This window comes from Diceros bicornis, chromosome 5, assembly GCF_020826845.1.
Source record: "Diceros bicornis minor isolate mBicDic1 chromosome 5, mDicBic1.mat.cur, whole genome shotgun sequence".
Classification (NCBI taxonomy): domain Eukaryota; kingdom Metazoa; phylum Chordata; class Mammalia; order Perissodactyla; family Rhinocerotidae; genus Diceros; species Diceros bicornis.
This window is the reverse complement of record NC_080744.1, coordinates 26,961,840-26,985,218: the sequence shown is the minus strand read 5'-3', so window position 1 is coordinate 26,985,218 and position 23,379 is coordinate 26,961,840. Positions and strand designations below refer to the sequence as shown.

The 23,379-nt window shown below is 37.5% G+C and overlaps 2 gene segments (V, D, J or C); both read left to right on the top strand.

Annotated features, from left to right (window-relative positions):
• The first annotated feature begins 7,823 nt into the window (after window positions 1-7,823).
• Window positions 7,824-8,395, top strand: LOC131405499 (T cell receptor alpha variable 14/delta variable 4-like). The segment is given in 2 exon segments: window positions 7,824-7,872; window positions 8,040-8,395. Coding segments are annotated over 2 exon segments (405 nt in total).
• A 5,128-nt stretch (window positions 8,396-13,523) lies between these two features.
• Window positions 13,524-14,061, top strand: LOC131405498 (T cell receptor alpha variable 9-2-like). The segment is given in 2 exon segments: window positions 13,524-13,605; window positions 13,727-14,061. Coding segments are annotated over 2 exon segments (381 nt in total).
• Window positions 14,062-23,379: the final 9,318 nt, after the last annotated feature.

Here is a 23,379-nt window from a genome sequence, read left to right as displayed (position 1 = left end):
TATTGGCTGAGTATACAATATGAGAAACCACTATGATGTTAGAGAAAAGAAGGGAAAATCTAATAACAGAAGTAGCTCTGCTGGCTGGAGATTGTGTTTAATTGATCCTAATTTGGAGGAAGAATGAAGATGTCCATTGAAGCTTTATTCATGTTCTTATGGCTACAGCTAGACTGTGAGTTGAGGGATTTTGGGAGTATATTAGAATATATTAGAGTATATTAGAGTATATTAGAATATATTCTTTAGAAGTCTAGGAAGGACATTGGCTTTATTCAGGATTCCCCTAGTTACCATAGAAAAGGAAAAGTAAATTCTGGAGTGTAATGATTTGCAACTTTTCTGCTTTCTCTGACTTTTTGTCTCTGCATAGGGGTCAGCCAAGGAGAGAATGTGGAGCAGCATCCTACTCTGAGTGTCTAGGAGGGAAACAGCTGTGTTATCAACTGTACTTATTCAGACAGTTAGTCTACTTCTCTTGGTATAAGCAAGAAAGTGGAAAAGGTCCCCAGCTCATTATAGACATTCGTTCAAATGTGGAGAAAAAGGAAGAGAAAAGACTCACTGTTTTATTGAATAAGACGGCCAAACATCTCTCCCTGCACATCGCAGCCACCCAAGCTGGAGACTCAGCTGTCTACTTCTGTGTAGCGAGTACACATTGCCTCCCAGGCACCTGCAACCTGTACTTAAACCTGCAACTGGGGCAGCCCTCTTTCCTTTGGGACAGACCTTCAATTATAGTATTTGTCATTTCATTTGTCTGCAAGTGGAAACTAATGTATTAGACATTAAAAGCATATAATAAGAAGGTTAGGTTCAAGATGACCCAGAAAGGACCATAAGATTTTGTTGGATGACCGTTGCTAAACGGATCCTTTGAGAGAATTAGTGACATTTTATTTCAAAATTCAGGCCTTGAAGATGACTTTTCAATTGCTATTCAGACTCTTCTCATAAAAATAAATCCTTAGTAGAAATATCACATTCCCATTATGGATGAACTTTTAACTCTTGTCTCTTGAAAATTGCGTATGTTATTTTTTGCTGATTATAAAACATTACATGCTAGATATAGAAAATATGTAAATTATAAGTGCGTGAAATTGATAATCTGCACCCAGGTAATTAATTGTTAATATTTGGTGTACTCTCTTCATAAATTCTAGTGTAATTAGGATTCTGATTGTTCCCACTTAATAGCATGTCTTGAACTGACCATTCCCAATTTCGTCACCTTCTCTTCTAATATCTGCTTCTTAATACATCGGTGAGAGATTTTCACAAGTCACAATTATATTTTTATTTTCTTCTTCTCTATGTTTTTGTGATAAAATTTGTGCTTTGTACACTTTATAGTTGAGCAAATGTGATTGGATTTTCTTTTAAAGTCCAGTGGTGTATATATTATTTTTGTGATTGAGGGAAATTAAAATAAGAAATGATTTATTAAAGAAAGTGAGTTTAAGATTAGACTCACAAAACTATTCTTCTTTTTCAAAACTTTGTTAGTATACGTTCACATTAACTCTCACAGAATTGAGAAGGGAGAGTGGTATATTTTAGTCATTGCTACATAGCACACACTTGATAATCTGCTATATATTCAAAATTTTAATTTAAATTTTAATTTAAGCTTTGTGATTCAATTAAATTTGTAAGTTGGATTATGAATAATAAACTCCTGGAAATGTATATCTGATTATTGAAGAACATAGTATTTCTTTCCATTTGTCTATGTCTTTCTTCATAAATCTCCATTGAGGTAGATAGTTAAATTTATTGCCTGATGTTTAATTTTTATTCTTACATTAATGATTGAAATCTTTACCACTGAGGTACATGGGAAAATTTTTAATATACATTTATTATTCACCATACTCAACTCTTATTAGTGGACTGCAGAAGGCATTCAAATTAATGTTTATTTTAGAGATAATTTGTTACAAATTTCACTACATCATTTTCATGTTTTGACTGAATTAAACGTTACTTTCATAAGTTTCGTTTTTAAAAAAAGTTAATTCTTTTAGTGTTGTAGATAAATCAAGGGAAGGAAAAAATTTGCATACAAATTAATTCCCTCACTGTCCCATTCTTGGTCAAGGGTAGACTATTTTCCCAATCCCTCATAGTCTTCCCTAGGATGGATGTAATTGGGCATTGGTGTGGTGAGATGATACCTCTTGGTTGAGTTATGTTGTTAGTTATCAGTTAACTGGTTTGTTCTTGTAGGGAGAGTCATGAGGTTAAATTAGATTTAAAACATCTGAAGAAGAAATGTCAGTATTGTAGCCTAGCTCCTCAACTGGCTTTGATTATTTTCCTCACTAAAACCACTAGCTCCTGTCCAGTAGAAGCAAGTTGAGTCTTGATTGGTTCATTTACTCTGGGACTGATAATAGAGTGAGAGAGAAGCATGGCTTATATTTTTATTAGTTTATTCTTCTTAAACCCAAGTTAGAAGAGAGAGAGTGTAATTTCTATTGGCTTACCTGCTTTATCAAACTTAGGTGAGAGTTTATCCAATGGAAGAAAAAAATTCTCTAGCCAGAGTGCACAGAGTCAGTACATAGTTATCCCAGATCCAGACACGTTCAAGCTTTCAACCTTCACCATCTTTTGTGTAGTTGTTTCCTATGCCTCTGGACAATTTACCACAAGCTTGGTGGCTTAAAACAACAGAAATTTTTTCTCTCATGGTTATGGAGGCCAAAAGTTGAAATTATTTTCACTGGGCTGACATCACGGTGTCAGCGGGGCTGCACCTGCTCCAGAGGCTTTGGGGAGAATCTGCTCTTTGCCTCTTCCAGCTCTGGTAGGTGCTGGCATTTCTTGGCTTGAGGCCCCATCACTCCAATCTCTACCTTCATAGTCTCATTGACTTCTCTTCGGTTATCGAATCTCTCTGTACTTCCTTCTCAAAAGTATACATGTGATTGCATTTAGGCCTCTATAATCCAAGATTATGTCCCCATCTCAAGATCTGTAACTGAATCATATCTTGAAAGTTTTTTTTTTTTTTTTTTTTTTTTTTTTATCCATGTAAGGTAACATCCCCAGATTCCAAGGATTAGGACCTGATTTTCATTTTTAGCCATTATTTTACCTATCACAGTTGGCATGGTTGGTGCTTTTCTTTTCCAAGTTGAGAAAACAGTATACGTATTACCCAGAATCTAGTCATGAAAATAAAAACTACAGCAATTACTTTGTTTTATTTATCAGTGTTAAAAATTTTATTTAAAAAAAGTCATATAAGAAAATTGATTATATGTGTATACAATTGTGTCTGTGAATTTTGAAATTTAATACATAGTATAGATTCACATAACTGTCACAGAATCATGATACAAAAGAGTTACATTGCTCCCCCAAACTCCCTTATGCTATCATTTTGTAATTGCACCCACTGTCATCCCTAACTCCTTGAAACCTTGATTTGTTCTGCTATATTTTTATCTTTCTAAGAATGTCATATGAATGGAACCATACAATAAAGAAAAACCTTTTGAGAAGTCTGCATCTTGGTGAGAAGAAGCACATGCCACAGAGCACGTGCATGATCTCCATCTCTGCCACCACCCTTAGTTTGTTCTATGCCTGATGTTTTGAAATTGTAAGTCATTTTATAGGAATAACTCATCATTTCAAGTGTTTGAATTCCGTTAGAGATTTGATTTACAGTTCTACAAAAGAAACACTATTGCAATCGATAATGGAGAGGTTAAGGGGAGTGTTGGCCAAGCCATATAATCAGGTCGAGACGTGTTCTTTTTATAAGTCTAGTTACACCAACTCTATTCTAATTTTTTCTAACATTTTCAGACAAATTTTATTGATCAAAATTCACTTTAGCCGTACTAATTGTGGTTTGGATATTATTTGTCTTTTCTAGGAGTTGACATTAAATAACATATCCAACAGTTCTTTAACTTTGTTGCACTAGCAATGGGTTTGTAGAGCTGAATTATAGCATTAAGGTGGTTATTGCCTCAAGTAAAGCCAATACATTAGCAAGTTATTTATTAGTAAGAGAACAAAGGAGAGTGAATCATAAATATATAACATTCTAGTATTAGTGGGAAAATACCACTAAAAGGATGAAAAACAATGAATGCAAAGTCAAGTATGACAATCTAATGGTTATAAACCTCGAGGAGAATTCTCTTCTAATGGTTTTGAATAGGGCTGTCTACTTTATTCCATTATATGTTTGTTTCAAGGACTTTGGGTCAGCACTCACCTTCTGAGGACTGTCTGCTTCTGATGATTCTCTGCAGAATCTCGGTTTAAGATATCTAATGTAAGTAGCTATTCAATTCTTGTCAATCAAGGGTGAATGATGAACCTTATCTGCTGAACCAGTAGTAAATACCACCTAATAAGTTCACTTCCACAAGCTCATTGGCAGTCTTTCTCTGGGATTTTTTCAGAGCACCAAGTCATCCAGGTTAAGGTCATATATAAAGGCTGATTAAATGAAAGGCTAGAAAATCAACCTGTGGCTGTTGATGAAAAGACTGAGTATCATGGGCTTATTTATCCAGTTCAGTCTATGAAAGATTGGAACATGTATGGTTTGAAACATTCTGGGTAACATAGACCTATCAGTGACCAGACAACACATGATTTTGTGAGGGGAAGAATGCAGGGCCATGAGAGCTAAAGCTAATAACCCATTAGGCCCTAGGAGTTCAAGGGTGTCTGCTACAGTAACTAATTTCAGTTTTAATATTCCATTTGTTCTTTCCACTTTTTCAGAGGATAGAGGAGTGATAAGAAAAGTGAAGTTTCTGAGTGAGGGCAAAACTTTACATAACTGTCCCAGAGAAATTTGCTCCCCTGTATAGAGATAAATGGAAATGGTACAGGTGGTAAACACAAAATCAATTGATTTTTAACTCTTGTGAATGCTTTCTGGAGGGAGAGTGCTTCAACTCATATAGAAAATGAAATACTATTACCAGTACATACATGACCCATGGAGGAAATGCAATTGTATAAGATCTTTTTGAAGATACTCAAATGTTTCCTTGGGACAGTATTCTGATTCATATCTCACTTTGATAGATTTTATTGGTCCCAAGATAGGCATGAACTAGCCTCATTCTCTGGTATACTAGAAACATTTCTCCAAAAGTGTTTGTTTAATACGCAGCAAATATGTCCCTACTGTGATGCGTTGTCTCTGGAGGACTTTAGTAAATATTCCTTAGAGATCATTTGACTCCACCAGACAGCTGTTCTGGCTTTGATATATCTCTCATCATGGATCAAACAAATTGATAATCCCCAATGTATCTTTACAAAATTGGGGGCCAAATTTTCTGCATGTAAGATGGAATTACTAACTCTTCCGTGGAATGTGTTTATGTTCTCAAAGAGGAGCTTGCATAAAGACTTTAGTCAGAAAGTCACGTTTAGCATGACGATCTGCTCAAACATTCTTTCCCTAGCTTCTACAGTGTCTTTCATACAGTTAGACTTTGTCTTTATGACAAAAATTTCTTTGATTTGTATGAAGACATCAAATAATTCATATATTTGGTGTCCATTTTTAAGAGAGATACATGAGATAGCTGAGAGGTTTAAGAAAAGGCTATATGGGGCTGGCCCTGTGGCTTAGCGGTTAACTGCTTTTGCTCCGCTGCTGGAGGCCCGGGTTCAGATCCCAGGCGCGCACTGATGCACTGCTTCTCCGGCCATGCTGAGGCCGCGTCCCACATACAGCAACTAGAAGGATGTGCAACTATGACATACAACTATCTACTGGGGCTTTGGGGGAAAAAATAAATAAATAAAATTATAAAAAAAAAAAAAGAAAAGGTTATATGGTTAAGAAATCTCATTGTCTCCATAGTATTTGGAAGCTGTAAGCTACATTAAAATGACATTGACTAACACTAAATATAATTTTTTTCTAAATTGATATCCCCAAGAGAGATCCACAAGTTCAGCCACTTGAATTAATTTTGTTTCTACTAAGGTATTTAATTTTATAAAGAGTCTAGAGCACTTATTGCTTAACCAGCTTAGTATTGTCTCTTTACAACTTTTAAGATAAGATTATTAAAAAACTTACTAATGCAGAACTTGGTAGGATAGTGTCCAAAATGTCTGTTCTGGACATGGACACTTCTTGGAAGACAGAGTACAATCCTGAGATTCTTTTAATTGAGAAGTGTAACACAGTTGAATAATATGAGGAGAAATTAATACTATTTCATAATTAGTCAACCAATTGATATAAAACTGTTGGTTGTCTATAGATAGCAGAACATTGGTATTCTATGTGCTATCATCAGATTTAATGGTGACCCAGTGCAAGATCTGAAGATACCTGAACCCATTTAGCTGACACTACATTTATTTTGAGACAAGAAGGATAACTGACTACTGTATCAAGAGATAGGCATGGTATGCAATGGATCTTTGTTGTTTGCCATGTTGTTGAGTAATATTCCTAGGGTATGGTCTTCCTTTTATATTCCTACACAAAGAAAAGTTTATTACAATCAGTGATCCTATGATCAGCTGTCCTATGGACTGTACAGCATATATTCCCCTTAAAGCTGGGCACACAGAATATAGAGGCTTGTTGTGGCTCGTTTAGATCCCAATTGAGGTAATGGGAAAAATAAAAATTCAAAGATTTTCTAACCCAATGACCAAACTCTGCTGTCTATTCTGGCCTTTCTGAACAGAGCTGAGTGGTCAAAACTAAATAGAGAAGAGAAGGGGACTTTTATGACAGGACTCAGTGTCTGAGGGCTTCAGTCTAGACTTCAGTAAGAGAGATTAGTTTCTTTTCCTCATGTTTGTCCCCAAGATAGGTAACTAGACAGACACTGGTAGTGAGGAGTTATACTGTTATATTAACAGGTAGGTTGAAAAAGCTACAGTGATTATTCCAAACAGCTTTGCCTTCTTATCATAAAGCAATTTATTTCCTTGTTGTTATTGGTGCTGTCCAGTCAATTCTGACTCCTAATGACCCTGTGGTTCCACTAGTGGAACCCTACCTGGTCTTTTTGAGCCATCCTCTCACCTTCCAGTGCTATATCAGACAATGCTTGTCGCTTTTCATAGAGATATCATGTCCAATCATTTTGGAAGTCCGTGGCCAAGTCCTTCTTCCTAGTCTTAGTTTGGAAGCTCTGCTGAAACTTGTCCACCATGGGTGGCCCTGCTGGTCTGTAAAATACCAGTGGCATAGCTTTCAGCATCACAGCAATCACAGTAGCCACAGAATGACAACTGACCAATGAGTGGTGTGATTCCCTGACAAGGAAACCAACTGCAGGCCACCGCTGTGCGAGTGCTGAATCTTAACCACTAGACCACCAAAGCTGGCAGATTTATTTCTACCTTAGGTGAAAGAACAGTATATGTGGGTGTGGTGATACAGGATTATCACATCTTATGTTCTTTCAACAATCCATTGCATGTAGTGTTTTAAAATAAGTTCCTCCTATCCAGTTCCAGCACAGATGCAAACACTGACAATTGCAATTGGTCAAATCACCAATCTTCCTTTCGATATAAAATTGTACCCATGTTTATTTTCAGATGTAATGGTCATCAATCTAAGAGTTGGTCAATGTAAAAGGAAGCTTGGGCTCGGTGAGATTCTCAGCCAGTGCATAGAGAAGTTTGATGTGACTCACACCAATCTGTTTCACCCGGAAACACGTGTTTCCTGTCCTGGGGCAGCAGCAGCAGATACCCAGCAATTCTCTCACTCTGTCAGGCTCACCTCACAGTGCAGAGCTCTGAAATTGAAGAACAAGATATTTTCCGTTCAGTGGAAGACCTCAAACATGTCATTCTCCAGCCTTCTGAAAGTGGTCATGGCTTCAATGTGGCTAGGTAAGGATGGCCCCAGCGGGAATGTGCTTCCTCTATGACCCAAGGACCAAGGGTACAGGCAGTGTCTTGGGGGTACCCTGGGGATGAGGGGTAGCAGAGTGTAAAATAGAATTTCTTTGTCCCACACCACTTATCCTAAACCTCTGATTCTATCTTTTTTCCTTCAGGATCCAGTGTTGCCCAGAAGGTAACTCAAGCCCAACAGGCAATGTTCGTGCAGGAGAAGGAGGTTGTGACACTAAACTGCAGATATGACACCAGTTCTAGCAGTTATAATCTATTCTGGTACAAGCAGCCCAGCAGTGGGGCGATGATATTTCTTATTCATCAGAATTCTTATAACCAGCAAAATGCCTCAGAAGGTCGCTACTCATTGAATTTCCAGAAGGCAAACAAGTCCATCAATCTTGCCATCTCAGCTTCACAACTGGAGGACTCTGCAGTGTATTTCTGTGCACTGAGGGAGCCCACAGTGAGAGATGTGTTGGAGGGAGGTGTACCAAAACCCCAGGGCTCTACTTGATACAGACACCTGCGGTAGGGACTGTGGCGGGGAATTGTCATCACAGACAAGAAGTGTCTAGGGGCTGTGGCAGCACAGGTGTAGGGTTAGAGAGAAAACACTCACTCTAAGAATATAGCTTTCAAGGTTCATAGGCCATGTCCAGAGTTATCGTTCATCAAAAACCTCCTTATCCCTGAATCATTGGCGTGAAATTGTTTATTGAAGACAAAGAAGAGCCACAATAAACAATTTGCCATTTGGTGATTAGATTGATCTAGAAGAATTGACTAAGGCAGGTGAGAAACATCTGACTCAAAAATCAGTCAAGATATGTGTGAATTGTGGATTTTAAGATCAATTTGTTCAATAAATATTTACTGAGTATATATTACATTACAAGCATAGTTTTGAATAAGAAAGCCTGTGAAATCTCTCTGTGGTTGTGCTGTTTTATACCATTTAATGAATTAGTTTAATTTAGTTTTGTTAGCTGGTTAATGGTACTCTCCTTTACTTTCTAAGGTGTCTACTGTGTGACTAACTTTGTGCTGAGGTTCATCCCATCTTATTAATAACTCTTGCAAGGAAGTGTTCAATTTCCATAATGTAGATTTACCTGCCTCCCACCAGTATTATCCACAAAATGATCAATAATCAGTGGCTCATAGAGGGACGCTATGAAGGAGGAGATGAATTTTCTTTCTCTGCTCTCCCTTCCCTTCACTATTCCTCCAAAAGCAGGTTCACCATCAAGTGGCTCATTTTGCACACCTCCAGGCCCTCTTTTTTCAATCAATGTTCCACAGTCCAAAATACTCATTCTCTCCAATTTCTTCCTCCCACCTCAACTCCTTTTCTCAGTGCCCAGAATTTGAATGGTAATGGATAGTTGATAAGTGGTCTTGTGTTGTAATTTCATCTTATATTTGCATTTGGAAAGCAAATGTATAGAGTAGAAATCTTAAAAGGAGTGTTTTTAAAAAAAAATTTAATTTTACCATTTTAACAAATTTTAAGTGTACAATTCTGTGGTATTAAGTACATTTACATTGTTCAACCAGCACCAACATCCATCTTTAGAGTTCATCTTGAAAAACTGAAAATTTGTTCTTATTAAACAATAATTCCCTATTCTTCTGTCTCTCCAGCCCCTATAAACTACCATTATACTTTCTCCTTCTAAGAGTTTGACTACATTGGATACCTCATGTAAGTGTAATCATGCACTTATTGGTCATTTTATGACTTGTATCATTTAGCATCATGTCCTCAAAGTTCATACACGTTGCAGGATGTATCAGAATTTCTTTCCTTTTTAAGGTTGATAATATTCCAGTGTGTGTATATATCACATTTTGCTTATCCATTCATCTGTTGATGGACATTTGGGTAGCTTCCACCTTTTGATGGAAACATAGATATATATAATACTCTCAATATTTTGGGTATACACCCAGATTATTTCAATTTTCTGAGTATATTTTCAGAAGTGGAATTGTTGGATCATATTGAAATTCTATTTAAAAATTTTTAAGAACGATTTGTATGGTTAATTTGAACAACTATGCTCTAGACTGCTTTATCACAAACAAGTTTCAAGGAACAGAGAGAGAGAGAGTGATCAATGGCCATGAATTAAGTTCCAGTACCCTGGTGGTTCACCAAAGCCTAAAAGAGTTTGTTACTCTTGCTACAGTGCATTGCTCCAGTCAGATGCCTATTAATTGGTCTGAAAGGAATGCTCATGCCACTACCTAGTGGTCAGCTCTTGGACTGTAGTTTGTGTATCATTTATAATATTTTCTTTCCTCTTTTGGTGAAAGAGCCAAACCTGCAATTATTTAATTATTTTTTATTAGTTCCATTTGCTTAAATAAAGAACCTGTTAACATATTGTCTTCAAATATTTCAAAGCCTCAAGAAGAAGTAATTTGCAAATCTCTAGTCTCTCAGATTTTCTCTGAAAATAATCTATAGTGTTAAAAATGAGTGAACAGGTTTTCACTATCAGAGAGATCTGTGATCAAAACTATTAGCTCTGCCACGAACTTGCTAGACACGTGAGCTTTGTTTCATTACTTGTAAAACAGGAGAGTGAGGCCCTACTTAGTATTTTATTGTGACAATTTATCAATAATGTATCCAAAGAAATTGACAAGTAGCAGATGATAAATGAAGGAAGGTAACCTCAGTAGGTACAGAAAAAGTATTTGGCAAATCTAGAATTCATTGCTGATTAGAAACTCACAAAGAATTAGGAATTGAAGAGAATTTCTTCAACTTAATAATGGGCCTCTACAAAAAACCTATATCAAATGTCCTACTTGATGGTGAAAGACAATGCTTTCTCCCTAAGATCAGCTTTAAGGGAAGAATTTTGGCTCTCATCACTTCTATTTAATATTGTAATAGCCAGTGCAATACGGAAAGAGAAAGAAACAAAAGATATACCATTTGGAAAAGAAGAAGTGAACCTATCTTTATTCACAGACAGCTAAATTTTCTGGGTAGAGAATCCAAAGGAATTTGCAAAAAAAAAAAAAAAGGTACTAGAATGAATTAGTAAGTTTAACAAAGTCAAATATAAACCTACCATATGATCCAACCATTCCATTCCCAGGTATTGACCCAAGAGAAATGAAAGCATGCGTCTATAAAAAATCTTATACACAGATGTTCATAGAAGCTTTATTTGTAACAGCCCCAAACTGGGACTAACCAAAATGTTCCTCAATAGGTGAATAGATAAACACATTGTTTATATCTACGCAATGGAATACTACGTAGCAACAAAAAGGAATGAACTATTGATACTTATGAAACCATGGAAGAATCTCAAGATAATTATACTGAATGAAAGAAGCCAGACAAAATAGTGCATATGATTCCATGTATATAAAATTATAAAATATGCAAATGAATTTATGACAGAAGTGTTGCCTGGAAATGGGAGTGGGAGGGGTGGAAGGATTGAGAGAAGGATTACAAAAATACATGAGGAAATTTTTGGGGTGATGCCTATGTTCATTATCTTGATTGTGGTGATGGCTTCATCCGTATATACAAATGTCAAATCTAATAAAATAGTTTACTTTAAATAGGTGCAGTTTATTTTTATGAAAATTATATGTTAATAAAGCCATTAGAAATCCAAATTTAACAAATATCTCCCCTCAATGTTGTACAAGTCTTCTTCTGTGACCCAAAATGCAAAGTATTTCTCCTCTAGGTTCTAATTGGCCTTAAACTATGTTTTTTTTTTTTAAACTATACATAACAACTTTCTGCACCCCCGTGCTGTACCATTTACTTTCAACTCAGCATCATCGCAACTTATTTTGTATTCTCCTTGTCTATCAGAATAGAAGTTTGTATCAGCTTTTCCAGAATTCTTTCTAGCAAAGTTTTGTGCCAGGTTCTGACAATGTGATGTGGAAGGTGGAGGAGAAGGGAAGAGATACATGAACCCAAGCAGCATCTAGGCCTGAATTTCTTACTTATGTCCGCATCTGGGAGACTATTCACACACTGACTCTGGACTCACGTCTCTTGATCTGAATCTGTGGAGGGTGAACTCCAGCAAACAGACTGATCTAAGCTTCCATCTGTGTGTCTGGGGATAAATGTTTACAGGGCCTCACAGAAGATGTGTCCTTCTCCAGCACTTCATCCTGATAATGCTCAGAGTCTTTTTGTTTTGTTTCATAAAACAAATGGTCACAAAAAGGGAGCTAAAGAAGTGCTTGTTTTTGTTGCTGATACTTCATAGTAAAAGATCAGTTTATTAAAATTTCTTTAGTCGGGGGATATTTTCCCACGCTGATCCCAGAGCTTTCTCCCTCATCTTGGAGGACCATCTTGGCCTAGGACAGTTGTCACAAATGAAGTATTGTAAACCAGTGTCAGGCTGGCTGCAACAAAACCAACTGGGGAGCTTTTAAAAATTACAACTTAGTGGGTGTCAGTCCTGGAAAATATGATTCATGAAGTTAGTGGCGGGATCCCAGAATCGACAATTTAAATCATTCACACATTGATTCTGTTATCAGCTGTTGTATGAATATAAGCTGATATGTCTTTAAGAATTTGAAAAGCTAGGAAAGAAGACAGTTCTAACTTTTCTCCAGGCTTTTGATGCAAATCCACATCTTCTGAGTTCCCTACCCTGTGGGGGAAAGTTATTTGATTAAATTTGGGCACTAAAATTTGGCAGATGGACCACAGTGGAAAGCATCCTTGAGACTAGATCTCTGTTTGAAGTATACGATTAGTATTCCTTGCCTGATCCACATAGGTTTACCATCTTATCTCAGAGTCAATGAAATAGTGGGAGAAGAAGATATTGATCTCAGATCATTCTATAGGACTTTTGTAACTTCAGTTATGATGTTTCTTCTGTCTAGGATTCATATTTTTCACTTTTTAATGATTTTGAAATTCAGGAAGATTCAACTATTGATAAGATAGTGCGACTTTTTCTCCTAAAAAGCTTTTATTAAAAAGGTACCATTCCTGACAATTAATCTTACTTTAAGACTGAGGAAATATTGTATTTCAAGTAGTAGTGAATCCTCCATCAAAAACTGTTTATTCATTATTTTTGTTTAATTTAACAAATATTTAGTGAGCACATAAGTGTCAGTCACTGTTCTATATATTGGGATACAGTGCTGAGAAACACAAAATCACTCAATAATGTCTTACTTCTTATTACTTCCTAGGTATTCAATTCCAAACCCTTTTCTGGTATTCTAATGAGTTATTGGCTGGCCCATAACGAATATACGACAATATAAAGTACTTGTATTAAAATGCTCAAGAAAATTGACATCTCATCTACAGAAATACCCTAGGATGCTCTGTTAAAGAACTTCAACGTCAGGTGAGGTCCTAAGAACAAAATAGACCTGAGAGGTTACGGTACCTGTCATCCAGATTTCTAAGCACCACCTGAAGACTGACATATACTCGTAAATAAAGTCAGAGATGAGAACATATTTCTGACTTGGGGAGGAGTCTAGGAAACATGCATCCATTTCAGCCCCTGTCCACCAGGGGGTGCAGCTTCCTAACACAAACTCATTTCCTGAGTGAAATGTAGGCTTTGATTTATCATTTCACTGTGACTCCAACATTTCTTCATGTTAAGAATCAAGAACATTGTTTAGACGATTCTCTAGAGATGAACTCTGCTCCAGGCTTAGTGACTGTGGTACTCTTAATGCTTCGTAAGTAAAATGCAGCTTAAAATTTGGATTCTTTTTTCTGTTGTGTCAGCAAAATCTTTAACCATAATTTTATCCCAGAGCTTTATGCCCAAGGTGACACAGATCTCTTATTTTTCCCCAGGACAAACCTATGGAGACTCAGTGACCCAGATGGAAGGCCAAGTGACCCTCTCAGAAGGAGATTCCCTGACTGTGAACTGCACTTATTCAACCACAAGGTACCCCACTCTTTTCTGGTATGTGCAGTATCCTGGAAAAGGTCCACAGCTGCTCCTAAGAGCCACAAAGGCCAACGAGAAGGGAAGCAACAAAGGTTTTGAAGCCACATACAATGAAGGAACCACCTCCTTCCACTTGGAGAAAGACTCAGTTCAAGACTCAGACTCCGCTGTGTACTACTGTGCCATGAGTGACACAGTGACGGGAGCTGCAGGGGGAGCTGAGCACAAACTCTGAGCAGCAACAAGGGGCCTGGCTGCTGAGTGTCAGACTGTTTGATCCACTCTGGTTTCATCACAGTCTGTGGTTGTTTGTCCCTCAGTATCTGGTTGATACAAAAATCACACAAATGGCTAGAGCTTAAGAACAAGAAGGGAGAGAGAAGTCAAGATGGTGGTGTAGACAGATTCTGAACTCATCTCCTCCAGCGACACAGCCAATTTACAACTACTCATGGAAAAATAAGCCCTGAGAGAGAACTGAAAATTGGATAAGAGGAACTCCTGCAACAAAGGACAATCCTAATTGAGGTGGAAGAGGCAGAAACCCCCTTCTGAGAGAAAAAATGCCATCTTCACAAGCTGCCAGCTTCACGGCTGCCCGGGAGCAGCACAAAGGTACGCAGCCCTCCCTGGAGGAGTGGGGCCCTGAGCCGGGAGCACCCCCGCTGTAGGCACTTTGTGGACCCAGCACAATTGAGACGAGTGGCATAATATCTGACTTTGCCTGTTACTGAAACATTGGGGAGTGCCCCAAGAAAAGCTGATTCACAAAGAAATTAAAACCGGCTCTTAAACGGCCCAAGCGCAAACTCACCCGTTTCAGACAACAACCTAAAATCAGCTGAAAGAAAGGTGCAAAACACTTTGAGGAAAAGAGACTCACCTGATAGGCTCTGAGTGCATTGCAGTGAGAGGTGAGACCTCTCCAGGGACTGGGACATTGGCAGTGGCCATTGTTGTGGCCTTGTGTGGGCATGCTGACACAGATGCCATTGGAGTTCTTCCTGGGGCCTGCTAGCCCAGGGTCTGCCCCACCCACTAGAGCACTGATTTAATCCAGCTCAGCCAGGGCAGGCAGCCCACCCTAGAGACTGGCCCCACCCAACAACAAGCCCTTAGGTAACTTGTGGGCCTGCATAGATTGGTGACTGGATTCTCTGCAGCCTGGCTACTGAGCCCACTTCAGTGGGGCAGGGCGTGCACAAGGAGCGGGTGGAGAGTGTGGGGCAGTGGTGGAGTGTGTGGGGCTCCCTCCGTGGACTGGGTCTACTTCAGGAGATCAGGGTGCGCACATGGGGCAGGACTGTGTTGACTGTGTGTGTGGACCTGTGGGCGGCAGGGTTTGTCAGCTGCAGAAGACTTGTGCTTCTCAAAGACCCACATAGGGGGTTTGCCCCACCTTCCAAAGCCTGAAACAATTGGGTGCTCCCATGCCTGAGGCCAGCCCCACCCAGCTGCAATCCCCAGAGAGCTGACAAGAGACCTAAAGATGGGAAGCTTATAGCAATTGTAAGCCCCTGAGCCTAACAACCTGCCATGCTGGGGGCCTTCTCACTTAAAAGAAATACTGCAACACAAATGTGGTATTAGAACTTGCAGCCAACTGTGCTGAGTCTCCCCACAGCTGATAAAGAGACTGAAGGGCCCACAACAACTACAAGCAGCTGAGCATTACAACAGCTGGCCAGGAGCATAACTCAGCCTCCCTGGGCACCTACAGGGAGATCAAACACGCCACAACAGTAGGACACACATAGCCCACATAGGGGTCACCCCTGGAACATTGAGAACTGAGGGAAGCACGCTACAGGCCTCTGAAGACATCATTTATATAAGGTCACTTATCCAAGAGAAGGAGACATAGCTGACCTACCTAATACATAGACACAAGCACAGGGAAAGAGGCAAAATGAGGAGGCAAAGGAATACATTCCAAGTAAGGGAACAGAACAAAACCCCAGAAAAGGAACTAAGTGAAACAGGAATGAGCAACCTACTCGACAGAGAGTTCACACAAAGAGTGTTAAGGATGCTCACTGATCTGGGGAGAAGAATAGATGAACTCAGTGAGAATGTCAACAAACAAATGGAAGATATAAAAAAGAACCAATCAGAAATGAAGAATACAATACTGGAAATGAAAAATTCACTAGAGGGACTCAAAAGCAGAGTAGAGGATACAGAAGAACGGATCTATGAGCTAGACGAAAGACTAGAAGAAATTACCCAAGCTGAACAAGTAAAAGAAAAAAGAATTAAAAAGAATGAGGACAGTCTAAGGGACTTCTGGGACAACATCAAACACACTAACATACGTGTTATAGGTGTCCCAGAAGGAGAAAAGCAAGACAAAGGGGCAGAGAATCTATTTCAAGAAATAATAGATGAAAACTTCCCTAACCTAAGGAAGGAAACAGACATCCAGGTACAGGAAGCACAGAGAGCTTATCAAACAAGATAAACCCAAAGAGGCCCACACCAAGACACATCATAATCAAAACGTCCAGAATTAAAGATAAAGAGAGAATCCAAAAAGCCACAAGAGAAAGACAAGTTACATACAAAGGAAACCCCATAAGGCTATCAGCTGACTTCTCAACGGAAACCTTACAGGCTAGAAAAGAGTGGCATGATACATTTAAAGTGCTTAAAGGAAAAAACTTACAGCCAAGAATACTCTACCCAGCATGGTTATCATTCAAAATGGAAGGAGAGATCAAAATTTTCCCAGATAAGCAAAAATTAAAGGAGTTTGTCACCAAGAAACCAGTGCTACAAGAAATGTTAAAGGGACTGATTTAAGGGGAAAAGAGAAGACCACAAATTGGAAAAATTATCTATTTCCATGATAAGAGGGTAAAGGATACAAACGCACAAAAAAGAGGTTAGATATGATATCAAAAACATAAAATCAGGAATGAGGGGAGATAAAGAGTAGAGCTTTCAGACAGAGGTCAAACTAAAGAGACCATCAATTCTGTATAGAAGGAGAAAGGAACAGAGAAGGACTACTAAAACAATGAGAAAAAAAAAGTTAAAAAAGGGCAGTAAGTACATACTTATCAATAGCTACTTTAAATGTCAGTGGACTAAATGCTCCAATTAGAAGGCATAGGGTGGCTGATTGGATAAAACAACAAGACCCATATATATGCTGCATACAAGAGACACACTTCAGACCTAAATACACTCACAAACTGAAAGTGAAGGGAGGGAAAAAGATTGCAAATGACAATGAAAAGAAAGCTGGGGTAGCCATACTCATATCACATAAAATAGACTTTAAAACAAAAACTGTAAAAAGAGACAAAGAAGGGCACTACATAGTGATCAAGGGAACAAACTAACAAGAGGAAATAACACTTGTAAATCTCTATGCACCCAATGTAGGAGCACCTGATTATATAAAGCAATTATTAACAGACATAAAAAGAGAAATAGACAGTAACACAATGATAGTAGGGGACTTTAACACTCCACTTATACCAACGGATAAATCATCCAAACAGAAGATCAATAAGGAAACATTGGCCTTAAATGACACATTAGAACAGATGGACCTAGTAGATATATACAGAGCATTCCATCCAAAAACCGAAGAATACACGTTCTTTTCAAATACACGTGGAACATTCTCCAGGATCGATCACATATTAGGCCACAAAACAAAGCTCCATAAATTTAAGAAGATTGAAATAATACCAAGCATCTTTTCTGACCACAACGGTATGAAACTAGAAATCAACTATAGGAAGAAAATCAGAAAAGCCACAAATAGGTGGAGATTAAACAAAATGCTACTGAACAATGATTAGGTCAACGAAGAAATAAAAAAATAGCTGGAGACAAATGAAAATGAAAATATGACATGCCAGAATTTATGGGATACAGGAAAAGCGGTTCTAAGAGGGAAGTTTATAGCAATACAGGCCTATCTCAACAAACAAGAAAAATCTCAAATAAACAATCTAACAATGCACCTAAAGGAACTGGAAAAAGAGGAATAAACAAAGCCCAAAATCAGTAGAAGGGAAATAATAAAAATCAGAGCAGAAATAAATGATACAGAGACGAAAAAACAATAGAAAAAATTAATAAAACCAAGAGCTGGTTCTTTGAAAAGATCAACAAAATTGACAAACCTTTAGCTAGACTCACCAAGATAAAAAGAGAGAAGGCTCAAATAAGTAAAATCAGAAATGAAAGAGGAGAAATTACAACAGACACCTCAGAAATACAAATTATTATAAGAGAATACTATGAAAAGCTATATGCTAACCAATTCGACAATCTGGAAGAAATGGATAAATTCTTAGAATCATACAACCTTCCAAAACTGGATCAAGAAGAAGTAGAGAACGTGAATAGATCAATCACCAGTAAGGAAATCGAAACAGTAATCAAAAACCTCCCGAAAAATAAAATTCCAGGACCAGACGGCTTCCCTGGTGAATTCTACCAAATATTCAAAGAAGATTTAATACCTATCCTTCTGAAACTCTTCCAAAAAATTGAGGATGGGGGAGACTCCCTAACTCATTCTATGAAGTCAACATTACCCTGATACCAAAACCAGACAAGGACAACACATAAAAAGAAAATTACAGGCCAATATCACTGATGAACATGGATGCAAAAATCCTCAACAAAATACTAGCAAATCGCATACAACAATACATTAAAAAGATTATACACCATGATCCAGTGTGATTTATTCCAGGTATGCAGGGATGGTTCAACATTCGCAAATCAATCAACGTAACACACCACATTAATAAAATGAAGAATAAAAATCACATGATCATCTCAATAGATGCAGAGAAAACATTTGACAACATGCAGCACGCATTTATGATAAAAACTCTGAATAAAATGGGGATAGAAGGAAAATACCTCAACATAATAAAGGCCACATATGACAAACCCACAGCTAACCTCATCCTCAATGGTGAAAAACTGAAAGCTATCCCTCTAAGAACAGGAACCAGACAAGGATGCCCACTGTCACCACTCCTATTTAACATAGTACTGGAAGTCCTAGCCAGAGCAATCAGGCAAGAGAAAGAAATAAAAGGGATCCAAATTGGAAAGAAAGAAGTGACACTCTCTCTATTTGCAGATGACGTGATTTTATATATAGAAAACCCTAGAGAAGCCACCAAAAAACTTTTAGAAGTAATAAACGAATACAGTAAAGTTTCAGGATACAAAATCAACATACAAAAATCAGTTGCATTTCTATACACTAACAAAGAAGTAGCAGAAAGAGAAACTAAGAATACCATCCCATTTACAATTGCAACAAAAAGAATAAAATACCTAAGAATAAACTTAACCAAAGAGGTGAAAGATCTGTACACCAAAAACTATAAAACATTGCTGAAAGAAATTGAAGAAGACACAAAGAAATGGAAAGATATTCCGTGCTCTTGGATTGGAAGAATTAACATAGTTAAGATGTCCATACTTCCTAAAGCAATCTATAGATTCAATGCAATCCCTCTCAAAGTTCCAACAACATTTTTCACAGAAATAGAACAAAGAATCCTAAAATTTATATGGAACAACAAAAGACCCCGAGTAGCTAAAGGAATCCAGAGAAAAAAGAACAAAGCTGGAGGTATCACACTCTCTGATTTCAAAATATACTACAAAGCTAAAGTAACCAAAACTGCATGATACTGGCACAAAAGCAGACACACAGATCAATGGAATAGAATTGAAAGCCCAGAAATAAACCCACACATATATGGACAGCTAATCTTTGACAAAGGAGCCAACAACATACAATGGAGAAAAGAAAGTCTCTTCAACAAATGGTGTTGGGAAAACTGGACAGCCACATGCAAAAAAGTGAAAGTAGATCCTTACCTTATGCCACACACAAAAATTAACTCAAAATGGATTAAAGACTTGAATGTAAGACCTGAAACTATGAAACCTCTAGAAGAAAACATAGGCAGTACGTTCTTCGACATTGGTCTTAGCAACATATTTTCAAGCACCATGTCTGACTGGGCAAGAGAAACAATAGAAAAAATAAACAAGTGGTAGTACATCAAACTAAAAAGCTTCTACATAGCAAAGGAAACCATCAACAAAACAAAAAGACAACCTAACAGTTGGGAGAAGATATTTGCAAACCATACATCGGATAAGGGGTTAATCTCCAAAATATATAAAGAACAGATGCATCTCAACAACAAAAAAACTAACAACCCAATTAAAAAATGGGCAAAAGACCTGAACAGACATTTCTCCAAAGAAGATATACAGATGGCCAACAGGCACACGAAAAGATGTTCAACATCATTAACTATCAGGGAAATGGAAATCAAAACTACAATGAGATATCACCTCACGTCCGTCAGAATGGCTATAATTAAGAAGACAGGAAACAACATGTGTTGGAGAGCACGTGGAGAGCTGGGAACTCTCATACAGTGCTGGTGGGAGTGCAAATTGGTGTAGCCACTATGGAAAACAGTATGGAGATTCTTCAAAAAATTAAGAATAGAACTACCATATGATCCAGCTATTCCACTGCTGGGTATTTATCCAAAGAACCTGAAAACACCAATGCGTAAAGATACATGCACCTCTGTGTTCATTGCAGCATTATTCACAGTAGTCAAGACTTGGAAGCAACCTAAGTGGCCATCAAGAGACAAATGGAAAAAGAAGATGTGTATATACACAAAGGAATACTACTCAGCCATAAGAAACGATGAAATCCAGCCATTTGTGACAACATGGATGGACATTGAGGATATTATGCAAAGTGAAATAAGTCAGAGGGAGAAGGTCAAATACGTATGGATCTCCCTCATTAAGTAGTAGATAATAACAACAAACAAACCCATAGAGACAGAGATTGAATTGGTGGTTACCAGAGGGGAAGGGGAGAGGGAGGAGGGCAAAAGGAATAATTCGGCACATGTGTGTGGTGATGGGTTGTAATTAGTATTTGCGTGGTGAACATGATGTAATCTATGCAGAAATAGATGCATAATGATGTACACCTGAAATTTATACAATGTTATAAACTAATGTTACTGCAGTAAACAAAAAATTTAAAAAAAAAAAGAAAAAAAAGAACAAGAAGTGAACCTTCCCCATACTCAACTCTTCATTAGTGAAATTGAAAACAGAGCCTGACACCAATAGTTCCTCATTCAGAATCAAAGTAATTTCAAAGTAAAGCCACACAAAGAGTGAAGTGGTCTCTGTGCTTATCCTTGCAGTCCAAGTCCAGTCCCCACAGGTTGTTCCAGGCCATGCTGGTGTGTTTGATATGTCTTATCATACTTATAGAGAGCTATAGTGTGCCAAAGGTGCCATCTGCATAATGCCTTTCTGACAGAGCATGGCAGGAGTGGTGAGAGCAGAGACGCAGCCTCAGAAAACCATGATTCTTAACACAGAAAGAAGGGAAGAGAAGAAAGGAGCAGGAACAGAATCTCACATATAACAGCAATGAAAAGAGAGGAAAGGAACATTTATCCTGGTTTCTTTTTTAGTAAATCAGATGCTAGGCTCAGGCTAATATTCAAAAAGAAGGGTAGGGAAGAAATATAATTGAAGAAATGACTCAAGTCTAAATCATAAAGAGTGCTCCTCATCTTATCCCTGGCCAGTACACAGATCTGTTGGCTTTCTTACAGCAAGGCTTCAAGTGAGATAGTTTTGCAGTGCCAATGGAAGATTAAGTATACGTATTTGTCGCTGTATCCCCTCAAACCCTATTAAAAAGATACTAAAAAAATTGAAAAGGGCATAAACCCACAAAGAGATCAGAAAAGGAGATGACAGTAGACAATGATGTCATCAAAATTTTAGAGGGTGAACAGTATATGGAGAAAAAAAAAAAACTTTCATAACAGATCAAATAAAGAAGAATCCTGGATCTAGTGTGAGAAGCCAACAAGAAGCACCACAATGTGTGCTACATCCTCGTGGAAGGGTTTAGGAATCAGAAGCATCAGTTACTTTTGAATAATTGAAGTAGATGGTGCTATGTGTGTCTGTGTTTGTGTGTTTTGAGGGCATTTGGGAAGGGGTGGTGGTGGAGGATAAAAATAGGATGACTGAATGATAAAATTTATAGTAAGAGACTACTCATGTTCTCTGCCAGTGCCCATATAACAAACAATGGTTAGTTGATTAGTTTTCAAATCCAGCATAAATTTGGAAGTTAGTCATTGATGAACTGAGGAACAACATATAAAAAAGTAAAAATAATTAAAAGAGTAAAATATAATAATTAATTATTCACTTCAGGGAAAATAAAATTTATTCAAGAAAGGAATATAGTCATAGTAGTCTATATGGTTCAACCAAATTGTCTTTTAGATGTTTCACTAATATATACCTCCAACAGGGGTGATTAGGCAGAATACCTATTTCCCCCAAACCTTGTGTATTACTAAGGCTTTTGACTTTTACTTATCAGTTAAGATTTCTTTTATTTTTAATAATTTATTTAATTATGAATGAGATGGAGCTTATTTTCATATATTTAAAGGCCATTTATATTTTTTCTATAAATTTTCCATTCATATCATATATCTGTCCATTTCCTACTGTTCTATTGTCTTTTAAATACATATTTTAAAACGTTTCACTACATCAAGAAAGTTGTCATATGATTGTCATATATATGTATCTTTTTAAAAAGTTTATTATTATCGTTTTTACTTTGTTTATGGTCTTTTTTTGCCATACAGAATTTAAAAAATAGTATGTAGTATACTTATCAAAATTTTCTTGTATGGATTCTGATTTGCATGTGCTGTTTAAAAATCCATAGCATTCTAAAATGATAAAATTTTATCTCATATTTTCTTTAGTTTCTCTCAGATTATTTTTGTCTTTAAATCTTTAATCTGGATTTGTGTGTCTGTGTGTGCATATGTAAGAAGTGAGATTGAGGTTCAAGGCTTTCTATTTTCCTGAATTTTTGTTTGTTTGTTCATTTCGAGGCAGCTACGCAGGCTCAATATCCAATTTTGGATAACTTACTTTTCTTCATTGATTTTAAATGTTATGTTTGTTTTTCTCCATTTTTTTCATTTTTGCTTCTTAAGGTTTTCAACCTAGGCATTATTTTTTCCATCCAAAATTTACACTTTAACAGTGGTGCTTCATGGCAACAGCTTACTGGATATGTAAGGAATATAGATCCAGTCAACCCCAAGCCCGTGCTAGAAATAAATACAGAGAAAATGATCTGAATGACAGAGATGCCGTTAGGGGAGGAGGGAGGGTAAACCCACTCCATTACTTCACAAGATGTGGAGTGAGGTGTCACCTCAGGCGACATAAACTATCTACCTGTTTTTCCAATTCTCTAGGATGTTTTGGATTAAGAAGACCCAGACACAGTAGCCGACACACGCTCACAAAAGGTCCACACAAGGATGAGAAGGAGACAACACACTTCTGAGAACAAGGGCAACTTTGTATCTTCTGTGTTCTTCTTGAAGAGGAGAAATTAAATAATTGAGCTTGAGTTTAGAGTTAGGAATGGCCCCAAGTCCTTAAAATGCTTTGA